The 19,912-nt window shown below is 37.0% G+C and overlaps 1 protein-coding gene across 1 annotated transcript in view; it reads left to right on the top strand.

The window, feature by feature from the left end:
* pex5la (peroxisomal biogenesis factor 5-like a) overlaps window positions 1-19,912 on the top strand; it is a 54,773-nt gene that overhangs the window by 22,865 nt on the left and 11,996 nt on the right. Inside the window, exons 7-11 of the mRNA XM_067373403.1 lie at window positions 2,164-2,259; window positions 15,543-15,659; window positions 15,774-15,917; window positions 16,897-16,967; window positions 19,641-19,847. Coding sequence (XP_067229504.1) covers window positions 2,164-2,259; window positions 15,543-15,659; window positions 15,774-15,917; window positions 16,897-16,967; window positions 19,641-19,847 — 635 coding nt within the window. The remainder of the gene's footprint in view (window positions 1-2,163; window positions 2,260-15,542; window positions 15,660-15,773; window positions 15,918-16,896; window positions 16,968-19,640; window positions 19,848-19,912) is intronic.

Below are 19,912 nucleotides of genomic sequence, written 5' to 3'. Positions count from 1 at the left end.
TGTCGCCGTTGTCCTGTTCATTTGGGTTATCAGCACCAAATCCAAGCCTATTCATTTTCACCTCAATGTAGTACCAAATTTAATCAACAGTACATTTTTGTTAACCTTTTAGCATATGTCTTGGAGTATAACAATACCGTACATCACTGTACATCACTGACACTTATATACTTAAACCCTACATTAGGAATACAGGTACATTTTTCTTACATGACTTAAGACTAGTCATGATGAAGCAATCATTACGCTTGTGAGCTGCATGGTTCTAAAAACATCGAGCTCAAATTGTCTTTTGGCCATGAGGTGCAGTGGAAATGGAATGTGTAATGTTAAAGGTAATTGTTGCACTGACACAGGGTCTGACAGGGCACATTAAATGTAATTATACAGAGCTGCACCAGCACAATGAAGCAAGACCAATTGTCCTTTTTGAGGCCTCCATTATAGCCTCCTGTATGAAATCTGTTTAACTTGGTAACCTTGGTAATTGATTAATATCCAATGAGGCAGGTGGCAAATACTTCATCGTATTCCTTTGATTCAGTCTGCCTGGAAGGCTTTGTTATGCCGAGAATTGAATTGGGGAAATGGAAGTTTTCCTTTGATAGTTCAGCACTTGACATTTAGAGTGACCTAAGAACAAGATACAAATACAGAGGGTGAATTTTAAAGGGTAACTTTATGATTACATTATTCATTAAAATGACAAGCAACTTTAAAGTTTAAGGAGCACTAAAAACATTATTGTTAATGAAAATGCAAAAACTAGGGCCATCAATTTAACCTGTTAATTTAGTGTGACTAATTTTTTTTAAAAAGACACAATTAAAAAGTAGCACAATTAATCATGCCCCCTTGCCTGTACATTAATTTTGCAGTAAGGAATTTCCTACCAACAGAGCAATTTAAAGACAGCTAGATGGAAGATATATGCAATTATTTATGGAATATCCTGTGATTAATTTGATTAAAGAGTTAGTTCACCCAAAAATGAAAATAATGTCATTTATTACTCACGCTCATGTCGTTCTACACACCTAAGACCTTCGTTCATCTTCGGAACAAAAATTAAGATATTTTTGATGAAATCCGATAGCTCAGTGAGGCCTCCATTTCCAGCAATGTCACTGCACCTCTAAAAGATCCAGAAGCTCTGAAGCAGTGTTTTGAAATCAGCCATCACTAGATAATGTTGAAAAGTTGTTATTTTGTTTTTTTTGGTGCACAAAAGTATCCTTGTCGCTTTATAATATTAAAGTTGAACCACTGTACTCAAATGAACTGTTTTAAATATGTTTTTAGTACCTTAATGGATCTTGAGAGGTTCAGTGACATTGCTGGCAATGGAGGCCTCACTGAGCCATCAGATTTTATCAAAAATATCTTAATTTGTGTTCCAAAGATAAACGAAGGTCTTACGGGTGTGGAATGACATGAGGGTGAGTAATAAAAGACATTATTTTCATTTTTGGGTGAACTAACCCTTTAATTAATTGACAGCCATAGCAATAAACTAATATTAAAATATTGTATAGCATTTTATAGTGTTTGTTTCAACATCCGAAGCCGTCAGCAAATGTAAACAGAAGGTTCTTGTTATTTATCATGCCCATATGTCACCCTCTAAATTTGAAACCTCTCCAGATGAAGCCTTTATGACTCCGAGAAAATAAAACCCCTGAGATCTTAGTGTTGTGTTTTATTTTGCAGTAAGCTTGATTTTCATTGCTGTGTGATATACACACAGCAGTGTACTCAAAATGAATGGCTTTGCCGCATGTGAAGCATGTCTTCAGGTGTACAGTGCTGAAAATGGTGTGTATTTGACGATTCATGCTGAGCAAAGTCTCCTGCCATGCTATTTTCAGATTTGCATACTGAGAAAAATGTGCAGGGCAGCACGTTGTGCATGACAAGCCAGTCCAGAGCCTTTATGAGTGTGAGAACATTAAGAGTGGACAGAAAGATCTCAAAAGAGTGAAAGTGAGTAAGAGAGAGAGAAAAAGAAAGAAAACAAGAAGACCCTGTGCTGCTAATGCTGGCATTTCTCCTGGCCTCTGGTATCAGGGGTTTGGCAAGGGCAGGGCCTTTTTTCTTGTCAGAGTGATTGAGAGATGGCTGACCACGTTATCTCTGACTCCTCTGTGTGCATGTGTTTGACAGGGCCGCTTGAGCAAAGACCAACGGTGGGGTAGCACACTACTGTCCAGAAACCAGTCTCTGGAGGAAGAGTTTGAGAGAGCTAAGGCAGCAGTGGAGGTAAGCCAAAAGCTTCTATTTAAGATGTCTATGTGCATCACAAACATTGCCTCATGGGTCATGAGCATTAATGGGCAGTTATCAACATCGGCAATACGTTTTTCTGTATGACTGATGGGGCGGCTGCAGGACTTTTATTTTGAAGGCACTGAGAACACCAGCACTTGTTGTATTCATGTCATTTTCGCTGTTTCGCTGTTCATGTCTTCTGTAGAGCTGCTTTACAGCTGAATTTGTTTCATATTTGATTTATTTTGCAACATTAAGTTATTAACACTGTTATCCCATTTATTATTATTAAAACCCTACATAAATGTAATTTGATGTGTGTCGCGGCTGGGTTGCAAATAAATTAGAAAGCAGGATCTATTAGCAGCAGTAATGGTTTTATTTAGCATAGAACGCAGGTGTCATGGAAACAGAACAACTCAGCTTAACATTGAATGGACAACTGAACAAAGGAAACTGAGGACTTAAGTACACAGAGGTAAACAAGGGAACTAAATGAACCACATTTACATAATTGTAAAATTACAATAATAAATGCACAAAATTTATTGACATAGACCTCACGTTTAATATGTTAGTTTCGTCCTTACATCTACTCAGGGGCGTTTCCTCCGAGTAGGCAAGGGAGGCAGTGTCTCCTCAAAAAAATAGGATGAGAAAATAATCCATATTACATATAAAACAACACACATATTACAAATTATGACATTAAAAAGAGCGCAAATCACACGTATTTCTTAAGGAACATTGCCAAACAGCGACACCAGCAGGTAAAGTTACACAGAGGAGTCATGTTTACAGTCGGAGTCATGCCTCCCTTGGATTTCATAGGAAACCATAGAAAATCATCAGACCCCCGGCGTGCGGTGGGTTTTGTGGGGGGTAATTGAGAATGAATGGGGGAAAGTCACGTGAGAGGAGGCAATGTCTCCGTCGCGCTATGATTGGATGTAATTGGTTATGATTGGATATGATTGGTTTGGTTTGTGCGATAAATCCCGCCTCTTGTTGACATGCGCGTTCCGCGCGTCAGTTTGAATGAACAAATGATGGCGTCAATCGGAAGACTAATTGAAGAGTAAGTAAACAGTTCACCCAGTGAGATATCACTGCTTTATGTCACGTCAAAATCAAACTTGAAATGGACTGAAAGCATGATGACTGGGTTTTTTTTAGTGCAATCAGCTTGGTGAAATTAAAAATACAATTCATGTCTGTGACAGACGGTGTTTACGGAGCATGACTGATGATCCAAAATTTCCTAGGTTGACAATTAAAGAAAAATCGCAATACACACATAAAATATATTGTTTAAATTATTATTGCCTTTAGTTATTATTTTGGAATGAATGTAGAGATGCTTAAAACACTAACTTGATGAGATTGAATTGGTTTTGATAAATAGAGCATTACATTACGTTAATGTGAAATTACAAAATAGAATGTATTTGGTTTCTTTTTTTTGATGTACTGTAATGTTCATTTAATAAGGAAGATGTGTCAACTTTAAGAGTAATCCACATTAATTTACATTGTTTCATAAAAAAAAAGTGCCTCCTCATTTCAGAACACCACTGCACGCCACTGCATCTACTGTAATACAATATATAGTTATTTACATCAACCAATAAATACGTGGATCCGCATTTAATGTTACAATGTCCTGATGGACTAGAGGTAGAATTTTTGTTCAGCGTGCCAGAGGTTCTGGGTTCTAATCTGCCCTTGTGTAATTTATTTTATTTTTTTCTCATTAAAATCAAATATGTTCATCAGTGATTGTATATCAAGAGCACAGATACGTTTATGTGCATTTTGTTTTGTGATTTCACTGGAACGAATAGAGTCTCTGGCCGCAATAGCGTTAAGTGATAGATTGAAGAGCTCGTCTATGTGAAGACTGCGCAGTGTGCACAAGCGCAGCAACAAGCACTCAACATGATTTCAAAAGCAACACATCCCAAAAGCAACACATCCCAGTGCCAGATCGCCTATTATTTAACACAAAGAAATGAATTGCTAATCAATTAGTGATGTTTCTTTTGTATTAGTATACATCTGTGCCACGAGATGTTTCAAAAAGTGCTGGGGACATGTCCCACCCGCAAATTATGCCTATGACCACAGGTGAACACATGCAAACTAAGGGGCCGTTTACACAACACCGTTTTCAACTAAAAATGGAAAACTTTGTATGCGTTTTGGCCATTCATTTACACAACAACGGCCTGAAAATGCAAACTTTTGAAAACAGGTTTTTGAAAACGGTCTAAACAACAAAAACGCTAATCTGTGAAAACGATGAGATCATGCACATGTACATTACATGTTCAGTCTATAGTGTTTCATCGCCATCTAATGGCCTGCCAGCAGAATACAGCGTTTTTAGTCATTTTCACAGATTCTTATAATGGGGATCGTTTTGACAATGGTGTCATGTGTACGCGAAAAACTCGAAGGAAAAACGTCTCCGTTTTAAGCATATCATTGTCATGTAAACATACCCTCAAACAAAACAGAACCAAACCAAAACAGAATATACACATTACAACGTGACTAAATGGGTGGTCACCCTACACTTTTTATTCCATTGACTTTGATTTACAGTATATGCATGCTAATGCAGGAGACAGAAAACACAAGAGATTGTATAGATTGTATAATTTTACATTTTGGATGTATTATGTAATGCAAATTTTTTAAAGGTGCCCTAGAACCAGTTTTTACAAGATGTAATATAAGTCTAAAGTGTCCCCTGAATGTGTCTGTGAAGTTTCAGCTCAAAATACCCCATAGATTTTTTAATTAATTTTTTTAACTGCCTAATTTGGGGCATCATTAACTATGCACCGATTCAGGCTGCAGCCCCTTTAAATTGTGCGCTCCCTGCCCCCCGAGCTTTCGACTATAATACAGTGCATTTACAAAGTTCACACAGCTAATATAACCCTCAAATGGATCTTTACAAGATGTTCGTCATGCATTCTGCATGCATGCGTCGGGTCATGTGAGTACAGTATTTCTTTGGATGTTTACATTAGATTCTGAATGAGTTGAAGGTTTTGCTCCGTGGCTAAAGCTAACATTACACACTGTTGGAGAGATTTATAAAGAATGAAGTTGTGTTTATGAATTATACAGACTGCAAGTGTTTAAAAAATGAAAATAACGACAGTCTTGTCTCCGTGAATATAGTAATAAATGATGGTAACTTTAACCACATTTAACAGTACATTAGCAACATGCTAATGAAACATTTAGAAAGACAATTTACAAATATCACTAAAAATATCATGATATCATGGATCACGTCAGTTATTATTGCTCCATCTGCCATTTTTCGCTTTTGTCCTTGCTTGCTTACCTAGTCTGATGATTCAGCTGTGCACAGATCCAGACGTTCTGCCCTTGTGTAATGCCTTGAACATGGGCTGGCATATGCAAATATTGGGGTCATACATATTAATGATCCCGACTTTTATGTAACAGTCAGTGTTATGTTGAGATCCGCCTGTTTTTCTGAGGTCTTTTAAACAAATGAGATTTACATAAGAAGGAGGAAGCAATGGAGTTGGAAACTCAATGTATGTCTTTTCCATGTACTGAGCTCTTGTTATTCAACTATGCCAACATAAATTAATTTTTTGATTATAGGGCACTTTTAATGCTCATAGTCTAGTTTGACCATGGCTTAACTTCATCATTACTCCAATATTTTACCTTTAGTACAAATAGTATATCACTTTAATTTGCACTTTTTGTGAATAGCATCTTTCACTGTTTGCACTATTTGTTGCTATAATACTTGGTGCAAATAGTATCTACTGCCTTTTTTTTTACACCTAGTGTCCTGTATTTACAGCCAGTGCTGCATTACTGTAATATTGTTCCAAACTCAACAGACAAAGATGGAGTCTACAGACATTTTCCACTTTTTCTATCCTGGTTTAATTTGCAGTATTCAGCAGAGTGGATTTAAATAAACTAAAAGGATTGAATTAGAGCTGAGAGTACTACACTCATTTTAGCCAAAAGCATTATTCAGTTAATTAAAATGTTTTTGCTTTTGTACACTCTTTGGGAAGGCAACCCACCAATGGCTTACTTACACAGTAGATGTTTCTGAACATAATAGATAGTGCACTCAAAAAAAAAAAAAAATCTGTAAATCATTTATTCATCCTCATGTTGATCCAAACCTGTATGACTTTCTTTCGACTGTTAACATATTTTTTTTTAAGTCAATAGTCACCAAAACTGTTTGGTTACCAATATTCTTCTAAATGTCTTGCTATGTTCCACAGAAGAAAAAAGTCATACAGTTTTCGAATTACATGAGGATGAGTAAATTATGATGGAATTTTCATTTTTTGGGTCACCTATCACTTTAAATTTGGATTGAAGAAAATATAGTAAGATCGAAAGAATCAACATGAAGTAACTTGGTCTGCCCTCTACTGCCAAAATAAATGTTTTAATAAGGCCTCACCTTTGTGGCTTTGGAGGAGTTGAAAACCATCTGCTGTCACGAGTACAATGTGATGCTAATTAGCCTCACTCAATAATTGATTGATTATAATGTCATCACTGTTGCTTGTGGAATAAGTTGAACCATATAATAACTTTCCATTGCTCAATGAAAGCAGAAAATAGGCCAGTCATGCAGCATCAGGTGGCAGGGGAGAAGGTATTGTGCTTTCAGAAACTAGATATGGGCTAATTCAGCTGGAGACCCTGCTATCCACCATCAGTTCATCTGCTTCAGTGATCACAACCGCTGATTCATTGGAAGAAATTACTCTAAGGCCTGTCACTCAGACACAATATCGCTTATTCAACCAGAAAGCAATTTTTTGATATAACAGCTACATTTATATCAGTATTTTCAGCAGTTGTGCTTGGGAAAGAGAGTATTTGAAATGTTTATTTTATTTTCTTCATTTTAATTTTAAATGATTAAATTTCAGTCTCCAGTACACAAATTGCAACCAAAACTTGCAAATAAAAATCATGTACATCATCACAATGTCATAATACTACTTAGTGCTGTGTTAAGAGTCCTCACTGCTTAATTGTTTATGTTGCTCTGATGCCTTTCAGTAGTTGCACTTAAAGAAGCCAGCTATTGTATTACATGTGTTGCAGAGGTAGAGTGCTAAACCCAGGGCAAAAACATGGGGGATCTGTAAGAACAGATGAATAATGGAGGAGGAAGGGCATATCTAAAAGTGAGAGCAGTACTTACAGAGTGAAGAACCACTCTGCAGAATTTGTACTGTGCACAGAATCACTGGTTATGCTGTAGCCCTCAAGACAGTGGCTATTACAGCTATAGGGCTAAGATGATGTTCGGTTTGGAAGGGAGTTGGAGGGGGTGGACTTAGTGTACAGTAAGTAGTGATTCTAAGGCTGCAATGCACAAATGGAGAGTTGATCGATAGCACCATCCTTGAGTTTCGATCATTACGGGAACTATGGCCTACACACTGAGAGCTGCCCTTCTGCCTCCAGCCCCCCTAAAACTGCATATATTTAATATGATTATTAGCTGAACGGAGTCCTGAATTATCCAGAAAGCTACTTTATGGGACAGTGAGGCCAGTTTCCAATCATTTTTATTGGTTGATGTCCTGAATGAAGAAATACCTTGAAGCCTAAAATGAACTGAAATGGAGAATCACTAGGCTGGTCTGATTACTGAGCAGTGAGTAAAGAGACAAGATAGATGGAAAATATATTTTATGCCCCAGAGTCTTAGGGGAGCATGTTGGGATGCAGGAAACAGAATATAACTGAAATTATGCTGCTCTTTTCAGAAACAGGCAGACAGCAGAGGTCCATGCCGGATGTTGGCTGACTCTGTGCTGGTCAGGGCCAAATATAACACAAAGGTGTGTTAAATGCAAGGATTTATGCTGTGAATAACAGCGTATTTCATAAATTGTGAATATAATGATGTATAAATACCATGTGCCGGCAGGGAACCTGTTGGGTCATTAAGACTTGTCACTTCCAAACAATAATAGCATTTATTTCACAAAGAAAGAACAGTATGATTGATTATATAGGATTAAGCTTTACAATAGCACTCTTCTAGTAACTCAGAATCAATCTGATCCTTTCCATCTTCTAACATGTTGGACATTTCAAATGATGCAAAATGACAGGGATCGGTTTTAACAGCAGGACTTGACAGCTTGTCAATTCTTTTTTTATATGCTCAACAAACCAAACTCTCACACAGAAAGTTCCTGCTTTTCGTGGGGGAAATACAGCTACTGAAGGAGCAGTAGAGTAATGCGGTTACATGATCAGTTCTGTCCTGCAAACATTTTTGGTAAGACTTTATTTTACAGTGTCATTGTTACACATGTAGTAACTGTAGCAATAACTATAAAATATGCATATTTACATGCAATTAACCCTAAACCAAACCCTCAACCCAACCCTAAACCTTTAGTAAGTACATGCAGTTAACTCTTATTACTCAGTACTTAAAGGTGCCCTAGAATTAAAAATGTAATTTACCTTGGCATAGTTAAATAACAAGAGTTCAGTACATGGAAATGACATACAGTGAGTCTCAAACTCCATTGTTTCCGCCTTCTTATATAAATATAATTTGTTTAAAAGACCTCTGAAGAACAGGTGAATCTCAACATATCACCAACTGTTACATAACAGTCAGGATCATTAATATGTATGACCCCAATATTTTCATATGCCAGCTCATGTTCAAGGCATTACAAAAGGGCAGCCAGTATTAACGTCTGGATCTGTGCACAGCTGAATCCTCAGACTAGGTAAGCAAGCAAGAACAATAGCGAAAAATGGCAGATGGAGCAATAATAACTGACATGATCCATGATATCATGATATTTTTAGTGATATTTGTAAACTGTCTTTCTAAATGTTTCGTTAGCATTTTGCTAATGTAATGTTAAATGTGGTTAAAGTTACCATCGTTTCTTACTGTATTCACGGAGACAAGACTGTCGTTATTTTCATTATTAAACACTTGCAGTCTGTATAATTTATAAACACAACTTCATTCTTTATAAATCTCTCCAACATTGTAGCATTAGCCGTTAGCCACGGAGCACTATCAAACTCATTCAGAATCCAATGTAAACATCCAAATAAATACTATACTCACATGATCCGATGTATGCATGCATGACGAACATTTTGTAAAGATCCATTTTGAGGGTTATATTAGCTGTGTAAACTTTGTTTATGCAGTGATACAGTCGAGACCTCGGGAGGGGGCGGAAAGCGCAAGCAATTAAAGGGGCCGCAGCCTGAATCGGTGCATAGTTAATTATGCCCCAAAATAGGCAGTTAAAAAATTAATTTAAAAAAATCTATGGGGTATTTTGAGCTGAAACTTCACAGACACATTCAGGGGACACCTTAGACTTATATTACATCTTGTAAAAAAAAAAAATTGATGGCACCTTTAAATGTATAATCACACTGTAATACTGATACCTTAACATACTTTTTTTTTTTATTTAGTTAAGTAATTATGATGGATATTAAATATGTAGTAAGTACAACAGGGAGTACTTCAATTTGTCCCTTGACAGTTTTGCTGACTCATATATTCAAAACTCTGTCAGAAGTTATTGTTCAGAAGTTTATTAGAAGCCTCAATGGAATTTGTATGACTTCTATGTATGAGTGTCACGCTCAAGTTTTTAATTGTTTGTCACGTCTGTCTTAGGGGGTTTTATCATTCCAATCATGAACTGACCCTTGGTCTCTTATAGTTTGTAATTATGAGATGAATATATTCACTTGCTCCTCTATTAAAGAGTTAGTCTTTGAGAGTGTTCAAATAATTCTTTGCATCCACCACCCCAACTTTTTCCTATTCTGGACAGCAAGTCAAACTTGTCCACATCCCTCTTATACACTATATGAATGTGTAAAGGTATTATTTTATAAACTAACAATTGTGTATGATGAGCATTTACTGTTTACAAGTTAGATTTATCATTAAAACTTATCTATATATATATATATATATATATATATATATATATATATATATATATATATATATTATAGTTTTGCTTCTAAGGTAAATGTTTAGGTAAAGCATGTTTAGGTAATTTTACTGGAAACTAACACAGAAGTACTAATAAAGAACTATTTTTCAGGAATAAAGCATGTGCTTTTGTGTACTGTCCAAATAGAAATAAAGGTCTCAAACTTGTGAACCAAAGGGCATTCTATTTCAGCAACAAAGACCAATTAGAAAAGACTTTCTCACCCCAGTGGAACAGCATGGCCTTGATCATGTATCTGTTGTTTGAAAATGAGGAAGACCGAGCACTGACCCCCTTTGGAGCCATCAGTTAAGGCCTCTGCCATGGCCTGCTGAGCTACTGACAACATTTCAGACTTTTTTGCGCTTATAGAGCTGTATCAATCTCTCAAGGGATGTACAATGCAGTTTGAGGTAAGAGAACTCTAAAGGAAAGATGCCAGTCTTAAATGACAGACAATGTCACATGGGTGTTCAGGAATGCTTTTTCTGTGCCCCTTGCACAGTAACAGCTTCAGGGTATGTCATAACAGCTCCCGCTATTCTTCATGTATTTTTTTCAGTGTTTCTGACTGTATATTTCAATGAAACATATTTTTAGAAATAGTCCAGGTGCTTTGCACAAAATAGGTGACCAAAGTTGTTAATGTAATAGTTCACCCAAAAATTATTTTTCCCTCTGTGGAACACAAAAAAAGGAGGATTTGGAAGATAATTTTGGTGACTAGAGCTTTCAAAGATGCTTTCAGGATTGGTGAAGAAATCAATTAGACTGCTGTTGTGAACTAGATTAAACCAATTCATTGATTCAAAGGGGCAATTCATGAATCAGACCTCACTATTACTTTTATTAATAACTATTCATGATTTTCGTTGAAGAACGACTTAAATTTTGGGACTTGCATTTACTTACTCAAACCTATCATATGGATTAGAAGACTTGAAAAACATTGTGCAAACTGTATGAGCTACTTTTGTGCAGTGTTATTTTAATATTATTTATTAAATGCTATTTTAGTAATACTTAATATTTCAGCTTTTATTTTTATTTTTTACATTTAAATTTATGAAAGTCTTTTTTTGTAATCAAATGTAGAGGGCTCTATAATTCAGAAATTGAACAAGTGCGAAAAACATGCTGGATTAAAAAAAAATGTCTCTGATATGTTCGGTGAAGATGTGTGCTGTGAAGGATGTACTTAACACCAATGTTCTGGCTATTAAAAAGTTCAGTCGGGCAGTCTTTCTCTGGATGAGAGATAATGAGTCTTCAACTTTGACCTTTGACTAGTTGGATTGTCTCTGTGCTGAGCTGTTGGGGGGAAGAGGGGGTGGGTCATCCAATTACCGTAATTGGCCACTTAGTGAAGCTGTTGCCCATCATAAAACACGGAGGGCCATTTATCTCCTCAACAAAAGATGTCATTGAACAAAATAACATCTCATCAACTTTCAGTCGCACAACATTCTTTGAAAACCCTCATCATAAATACAATCTCTGAGGGAATCAAGCCATAAAGGTTTTTGAAAAGCAGATAGCTCTCTTACATCAGTGCTTTTCAAGTGAATATGAGCCATAATGAAGTAATACTGGGACCTGTATTGATTGGTTGGTGACTTCAACAAATACTCCTGTCGCTTCTGTTTTTATAACAGTAATGTTATGTATTATGACAGTAATGTGTGAGGTTTTGATAAACAAGTATAACAGTGGGTACGGAAAGTATTCAGACCCCCTTAATTTTTTCACTCTTTGTTATATTGCAGCCATTTGCTAAAATCATTTTCATCAGTTCATTTTTTTCCTCATTGATGTACACACAGCACCCCATATTGACAGAAAAACACAGAATTGTTGACATTTTTGCAGATTTATTAAAAAAGAAAAACTGAATTATCACATGGTCTTAAGTATTTAGACCCTTTGCTCAGTATTTAGTAGAAGCACCCTTTTGATCTAATACAGCCATGAGTCTTTTTGGGAAAGATGCAACAAGCTTTTCACACCTGGATTTGGGGATCCTCTGTCATTCCTCCTTGCAGATCCTCTCCAGTTCTGTCAGGTTGGATGGTAAACGTTGGTGGACAGCTATTTTTAGGTCTCTCCAGAGATGCTCAATTGGGTTTAAGTCAGGGCTCTGGCTGGGCCAATCAAGAACAGTCACAAAGTTGTTGTGAAGCCACTCCTTCGTTATTTTAGCTGTGTGCTTAGGGTCATTGTCTTGTTGGAAGGTAAACCTTCGGCCCAGTCTGAGGTCCTGAGCACTCTCGAGAAGGTTTTCGTCCAGGATATCCCTGTACTTGGCCGCATTCATCTTTCCCTCAATTGCAACCAGTCATCCTGTCCCTGCAGCTGAAAAACACTCCCACAGCATGATGCTGCCACCATCATGCTTCACTGTTGGGACTGTATTGGACAGGTGATGAGCAGTGCCTGGTTTTCTCCACACATACCGCTTAGAATTAAGGCCAAAAAGTTCTATCTTGGTCTCATCAGACCAGAGAATCTTATTTCTCACCATCTTGGAGTCCTTCAGGTGTTTTTAGCAAACTCCATGCGGGCCACTTCTGTCGGACCACTCTGCCATAAAGCCCTGACTGGTGGAGGGCTGCGGTGATGGTTGATTTTCGACAACTTTCTCCCATCTCCCGACTGCATCTCTGGAGCTCAGCCACAGCCACAGTCTTTGGGTTCTTCTTTACCTCTCTCACCAAGGCTCTTCTCCCCCGATAGCTCAGTTTGGCCGGACGGCCAGCTCTAGGAAGGGTTCTGGTCATCCCAAACGTCTTCCATTTAATCTTCCATCTGTGCCTTGCCACAATTCTGTCTCTGAGCTCTTCAGGCAGTTCCTTTGACCTCATGATTCTCATTTGCTCTGACATGCACTGTGAGCTGTAAGGTCTTATATAGACAGGTGTGTGGCTTTCCTAATCAAGTCCATTCAGTATAATCAAACACAGCTGGACTCAAAATGAAGGTGTAGAACCATCTCAAGGATGATCAGGACAAATGGACAGCACCTGAGTTAAATATATGAGTGTCGCAGCAAAGGGTCTGAATACTTAGGACCATGTGATATTTCAGATTTTCTTTTTTAATAAATCTGCAAAAATGTCAACAATTCTGTGTTTTTCTGTCAATATGGGGTGCTGTGTGTACATTAATAAGGAAAAAATGAACTTAAATGATTTTAGCAAATGGCTGCAATATAACAAAGAGTGAAAAATTTAAGGGGGTCTGAATACTTTCCGTACCCACTGTATGTCAATATATGTTTTACATACAGTCAAACCAAAATTTATTCAGACACCTTGAACATTTCATTCATTAATACAGTTTATTCACTATAAAAAAAATGGTAATAAAATATGAGTTAAACTGTGTCAGAAAAAAATAATCTTAACTATGTCAGATTATGATAACACTTAAACAAAACATGGTCAGGTCAAAGTCTCTGAATCATTTTTTGTTCCGATTTCTTTTTTTATCAATTTTACTGGTATTCAACTGTATGAAGAATTTTTGGGTATAATATTTCACAGTTTATATATATATATATATATATATATATATATATATATATATATATATATAGATATATATATAGATTATTATTATTATTAACATTTCAAAATAATTTTCAACTATTTTGTCCTTTTGCTTAAAATCAAAGTGTTTTAGTGCAGTCAGTTCGCTGACTAATGCTATCTGAAAGTAATTTATTTATTTTTTTGATTAATCAAACCGTTTAGATGAGATTTCCAAATGTCCTAGATGACTGAGAGCTGAATGATTGCTTGCATGGCTGTGTAAGTCTCCTCTTGCCATCAATATTCATGCACAGTGATTCATTATTCAGATTGCTGAGCACAGAGAGTTCAGAGGCATGTTGATACAGATTTGAGACATTCATAAGTGTGGCACACCTGCAGAGACTCGACTAAAGACTAAGATTTACCCAGAGCATGATTTTACGGAGACATTTCATTTATTTTATTTTATTTTTATTTTTATTTTTTGCAGCTGGTTGCAGATAAAATTTCTAGTTGGATTAAACAAATTCTGTGAATTAATGAATTAAAATGGTATTTCAGCATATCTAAAGTTTTTGACCAGTATGTTTCCTGTGAATCCATGACCTTGATGAGCTTCAGAAATTGCATCACTGTATTGTCACCAAAGGTTTTATAATATATATATATGTGTGTGTGTGTGTGTGTGTGTGTGTGCAGTGCTCAGCATAAATGAGTACACCCCCTTTGAAAAGTAACATTTTAAACAATATCTCAATGAACACAAAAACAATTTCCAAAATGTTGACAAGACTAATATAACATCTGTAACAACTTATAACATGAAAGTAAGGTTCATAAAATAACTTAGAGAACAAAATTTTCAGTTTTACTGAAATTAGGGTGATGCAAAAATGAGTACACCCCACTGAAAGTCTCTGGAGCAAAGCTAAATTTTAGACTACAAATGTCAAATTTAACAAGAATTCAACTACAGGTGAGTCTAATTATTCATTACACAGGTGTCCAGCAGACAATAAAACAATTTCCAAAATGTTGACAAGACTAAATTTAATACAACATCTGTTTAACTTATAACATGAAATTAAGGTTAATAATGTAACTTAGATTACACATTTTTCAGTTTTACTCAAATTAGGGTGATGCAAAAATGAGCATATTGTAGTTATCAAGAATGATATGCTATATGCAATCTTGATTAATCAAGTAATACTAACACATGCATTCAAGGATAAATACATAGACAAAACACTAAAAGAATGATCACATTGTGAATTCGAATACACGTTGATACATTTCTCAAGTGGTAATATACTGTATAAAATATATATAGGGTTAAAAGGGTTTATTTTATTTTCAACGAGAATTAAGTGAGAGTCAAAACTTCCTTCTGGTCATAAACCTTATCTTTGTTACCACAGTAACCAGAGGCCTGGTGTTAGCGGCATTTGGGATGTTACTTGCAGTTTTAGGGGATGGGTTCACAGAACTATGTTGGGACAGTGAGTTTTCTTGATTATTCATTAAATGTGTCTGATTGGCCCAGAAACTACATATCATTAGTTAAATGAAATATTACAGAATGATATAGTATAAAATGTAATATTTTAGGAGAACTGTTTTAATATGGTACTGTACATTGTGTCAACATGTCTTTCTTATTTTTCCTTTCTCAAATCTCTTACAGTCAGACACAGAGTTTTGGGATAAGATGCAGGCAGAGTGGGAAGAGCTCGCTCGCAGGAACTGGTTAACAGAGAATGACCAACCGCAGATTCCCTCCAATGTGTCTCCTTACGAAAAGGTAAAGGAGAAACAATTCAAACAAATGATTAAAAATGTATTTAATAATTTTTCTAGTATGTAAAACCTTCATACATTTTCCACTACTTAATTATTTCCATAATTTCTTCCTCAGGGATACTACTTTCACACAGATAACCCTTTCAAAGACTGGCCAAATGCATTTGAGGAGGGATTACGCAAGTCGAGAGAGGGAGAACTGCCTAATGCCGTACTTCTTCTGGAAGCAGCTGTGCTGCAAGACCCTCAGGATTCAGAGGTGAGGGATTGGGCTTACAAAACAATTGTAAGCCAGGTACTTTCATCCAATCAATGTCTGCACAGCTTGAAAACAGCAAACTACATGTTCTGCCAATCAGACTACCATCATACCTTTCCTACATACAGTGATAAGTGGTAGTTTTGTTCTTGCCCACACTGAACATTTTTACTGATCATGGCATGATTGGCCAAGGCAGGGGGGTCCATGTTCACACTAATTTTCAGTGAGAGTTCTGTATTAGACATCATACTTGACATTGACTGATGGCAAACCATTAACACTCCTGTAACTAAGTAGGGTTCCCTTTTTCAGACGATTTAATGATGTAATAGTTCAGTTACATCCCAGAAAGGATTATCCCTCTTCTCCTGGAATTACCCTACCTCTAAATGATTGTGTCTCCAAAAAAAGCTGAATGTCACCAGATAATATTACAAGCAAATAACATTCCGGGGAGATTTTGCTTGTGAAATATAATGAAGTACTCTATACTCATTGTACCTTAGCAAGTTAAGTGCCCAGACTCAGCCAACCTTGTTAAGATTTATACGGCTCATTAATACATTTTCCATTGTATTCGCAAACTGTAGCCTTGTCAGAAGGATTTTGAAATGCAGTTTCCTCCTACACAAAGTTAATAAGCTTGTCTTCAAATAATTCAGTGTTTCTAACCTTACAAATGTTTCATTTAGGAATCATAGCATAAATATTCATTCAGTCACATAATAAATCATACTAAACTTCAGATATTTGTCTAGCAGTATTGGTACATCCGATGTTTCATTTTCTCCAAGTAATGGCAACACAAATCCATTCAGTTCCTCGCTAACATTGTGTTGTATGTCTGAGCCACAGGCTTTTGAAAATGAATCATTTCCCCCAGGTTAGCACCGTAGCTCCTGCACAATAGAAGCTCCTCGCCGGAGTCAAGGTGATAACCCCAAAGCTCATTGTTCAGTACCTATTTTCTTTTCAGGCTTGGTTGGTGCTGGGAACCACACAAGCAGAGAATGAGAATGAGCAGGCAGCAATTGTCTCCCTCCAGAGGTAAGGAAGTATCCCTGCATGAATCATGTGCAAATGATGTTTTACATTGAGCTGTTTGGCGCATGAAGTTTGAGTCATCACACTTACGATGTGACTGAGTGTTTATGGCAAAGTAGAGTTGGTTTGTATTAGTACGTATGCTTGATGATTGTGAGGTATGAACCGAGATTCTCATCACCATCAATGTCAAGATTAAGGTTAATCAAAAAGTGAATCATCATTCAGAATAGAAATGGTTTAATAAGTAATGAAAATAAGACCCTTCTGCATGTGTAATGCAGACAGGAAGTTCAACCCGAAGAATGTCAAACAGGCCTTGAATCGAACACCTCCATGTGGTTATCTGTGACACCAAATGAGACAAAGCTCTCTGCTGTGTCCTCTCCTGCTCGAGATAAAGGGCTACTGTAATAACCCGGTGATCCAATTAAAATTGCATTTCATAAGCACAGAGGCCTTTGGGAGATTATATTCATTTTGGATAGAACAGCCAGTCATAATCTCATACAATGTTCCACTGAGCGACCGGGGTGAAAACTCCAATCTATGGGTGTTAATCATTGGTGACACTCAAAGCTGTGTTTTGGTACCATGTATCCGCATTACTTTTGAATGGAGTGATTTTAGAATGTCTACCTCACTCATATTATCAAACATAATTTAATATGTCATTTTAAAATGGTGTGTCATCTGTGGTTGGTCCGTACAGTTGCCATGCCCCAATTCACATCCGGTAAGTAGTATGTAATATTAGAACTAGCATGTTCATAATCAGTTTCAGCTGTACTAAAGACGCAAGGAATGCAACACCAAAACTGCCACAGAATTTTTAATAAATATATGGCTCAAAAGGTGAAGAATTGTAGGTGATGAATTTAGCTAAATGCTAATGCAGGTTACATGTAAACAAATAACAAAGTGTGGTGTCAAGACACAATTTTATGGCTAACTGTGTACTAGCTTTGTGTGACTTTTGGTAAAAAAACAAAACAAAAACATGTGCACTGCTGTTCAAAGGTTTGTAGTTGGTAAGATTTTTTAAATGTTTTTGAAATTCTCTTTGCTCACCAAGGCTGCATTTATTTGATAAAAAATTATTGTGAAATATTATTTCACAAAAACTTTCTGAAATGTTATTTCACAAAATCTTTATGCCTAATTCACAACACGTGCGTACACGCATGAATTTGTTCCTAACTTAGTTCTAATGTTGATCAATACGGAGTATTCTAAATGAGCGAACGCGTGCCCAAGGTAAGTAATTTACATAAAACACCCCCAAAACATGTCCATATAAGGGCATTCCATACACCCTTTTCTTTCGTAACTCTCAGCAAACATGGCGCTTTCTAAAGACGCGTTCTCGCACAGTGAGATTTGTGAGCAATGCTAAGAGTATCATCCTTAAAACAATTTCAAATGCAATAAACAACTTTTATACAGACATTACAAACCTCTCATTAACCAGTTGTACATACCCGTATCTGCGTCTTTATGCAGAGCTACTGTAACAGACATAGTCTAGTAAGAGTTGGGCGTGTAAAACCTCACTCCCCTGAACTAGGCCTCCATTGTCGCTGTACCTTGCATGCGTTCCAGATTATAAAGGTTTGTTTGACTACCTTGTGAATGAACAGCCCCAAGACACGGTTGCCACCTTGTGGATAGACTAAATGCTGCAAAAAAAAATTAAATGCGCATATGCGACCTGGTTACAAAAATCCAGCGGTGCGCATACTCTTCTGATGACATTGCGCTCTGTACGCTGAACCTTGCGTACACGTAAATAGTGAAGTATACTTTGGGCTTTAGTGAATGAGACCCATTGACAGCCAATCAGAATCCATCCTGCTGTAACAAGCTTGAGCATTTAAAGTGACAGACAAGAGCGTGACTAAAAAACAAAACAATATCATTAGCAGGCTTATGGAACGGCCATTCGGGAAGGGATTCAGTTGCTCGCTTTTGTTTGGAATGACCCTATGGGTACTGTAGCTTCCCTTGTTGCCCTTCAAAGGTCCAAAAGTGAAGACTGAAATTGTAGTCCTAATATTTCCATAATAAGTTACTTCTTACTCATAAGAAACACTGAAGTACAACCATCTAAGTATGTGAATTGGGACACAGCCGACATCTTATTTGGACTGGAGGGGATGGGGGTTGAGTATACTTTTACCTAAATCTGATTAGATGAGATCAGATTAGATTAGAATTGATATTTCTGATGGATTTAGCAGGTAAATCATCAGCAATGTGCACTGCTTTTGTTTTAATGGACAACAAGAGAAAATGTTTTTACTGACTGTTACAAAGACAACCTAGTAAAAGTCTTTTATTTGGCATTGTTACATTTCCATAATTATTCTTCAATACAGCTGTGTAGCCAATGTTTGGAAATAAACAATATGCAGATGTCACCCTCAGTCTTTTTTCTTACACTTGTAAAACAGGGAACGCAACTTCCATCATAAACCGAGCAAAAGATTTCTTTTAGTTTTATGAAATATGTTTAAATTGTCTCCATGCAGACACATGAGATGACACAAGCGTTCACCCATGAATTAAAACCAGCACTAATAAGGAAGCATCTGCCTCTCATTATGATGGTAGACAGCTAATTAGTGTCCATCAAAAGCAGCGGTTCTTTAGATGCTTCCCCGTATGTGTGTGCAGGTGTCTGGAGCTCCACCCCAACAACCTTCAGGCCCTCATGGCCCTGGCAGTGAGCCTGACCAACACGGGCATGAGGCAGGAAGCGTGTGAGGCACTGCTGGGCTGGATAAGGCACAACCCCAAATACAAGCATCTTCTGAAGAGCCGCACGCACCTGCAGGGCTCACCTGGCTCACGGCGACTCTCCCACTCCTCTTCAACTGGCTGGTATGGTTTCAAATGAATGCAGTGACAATATGTATTGAGGATAATACAGCAGCCCCAAAATTGGT

Source organism: Chanodichthys erythropterus, chromosome 21, assembly GCF_024489055.1.
Source record: "Chanodichthys erythropterus isolate Z2021 chromosome 21, ASM2448905v1, whole genome shotgun sequence".
Classification (NCBI taxonomy): domain Eukaryota; kingdom Metazoa; phylum Chordata; class Actinopteri; order Cypriniformes; family Xenocyprididae; genus Chanodichthys; species Chanodichthys erythropterus.
This window is presented reverse-complemented; position numbering and strand designations above follow the sequence as displayed.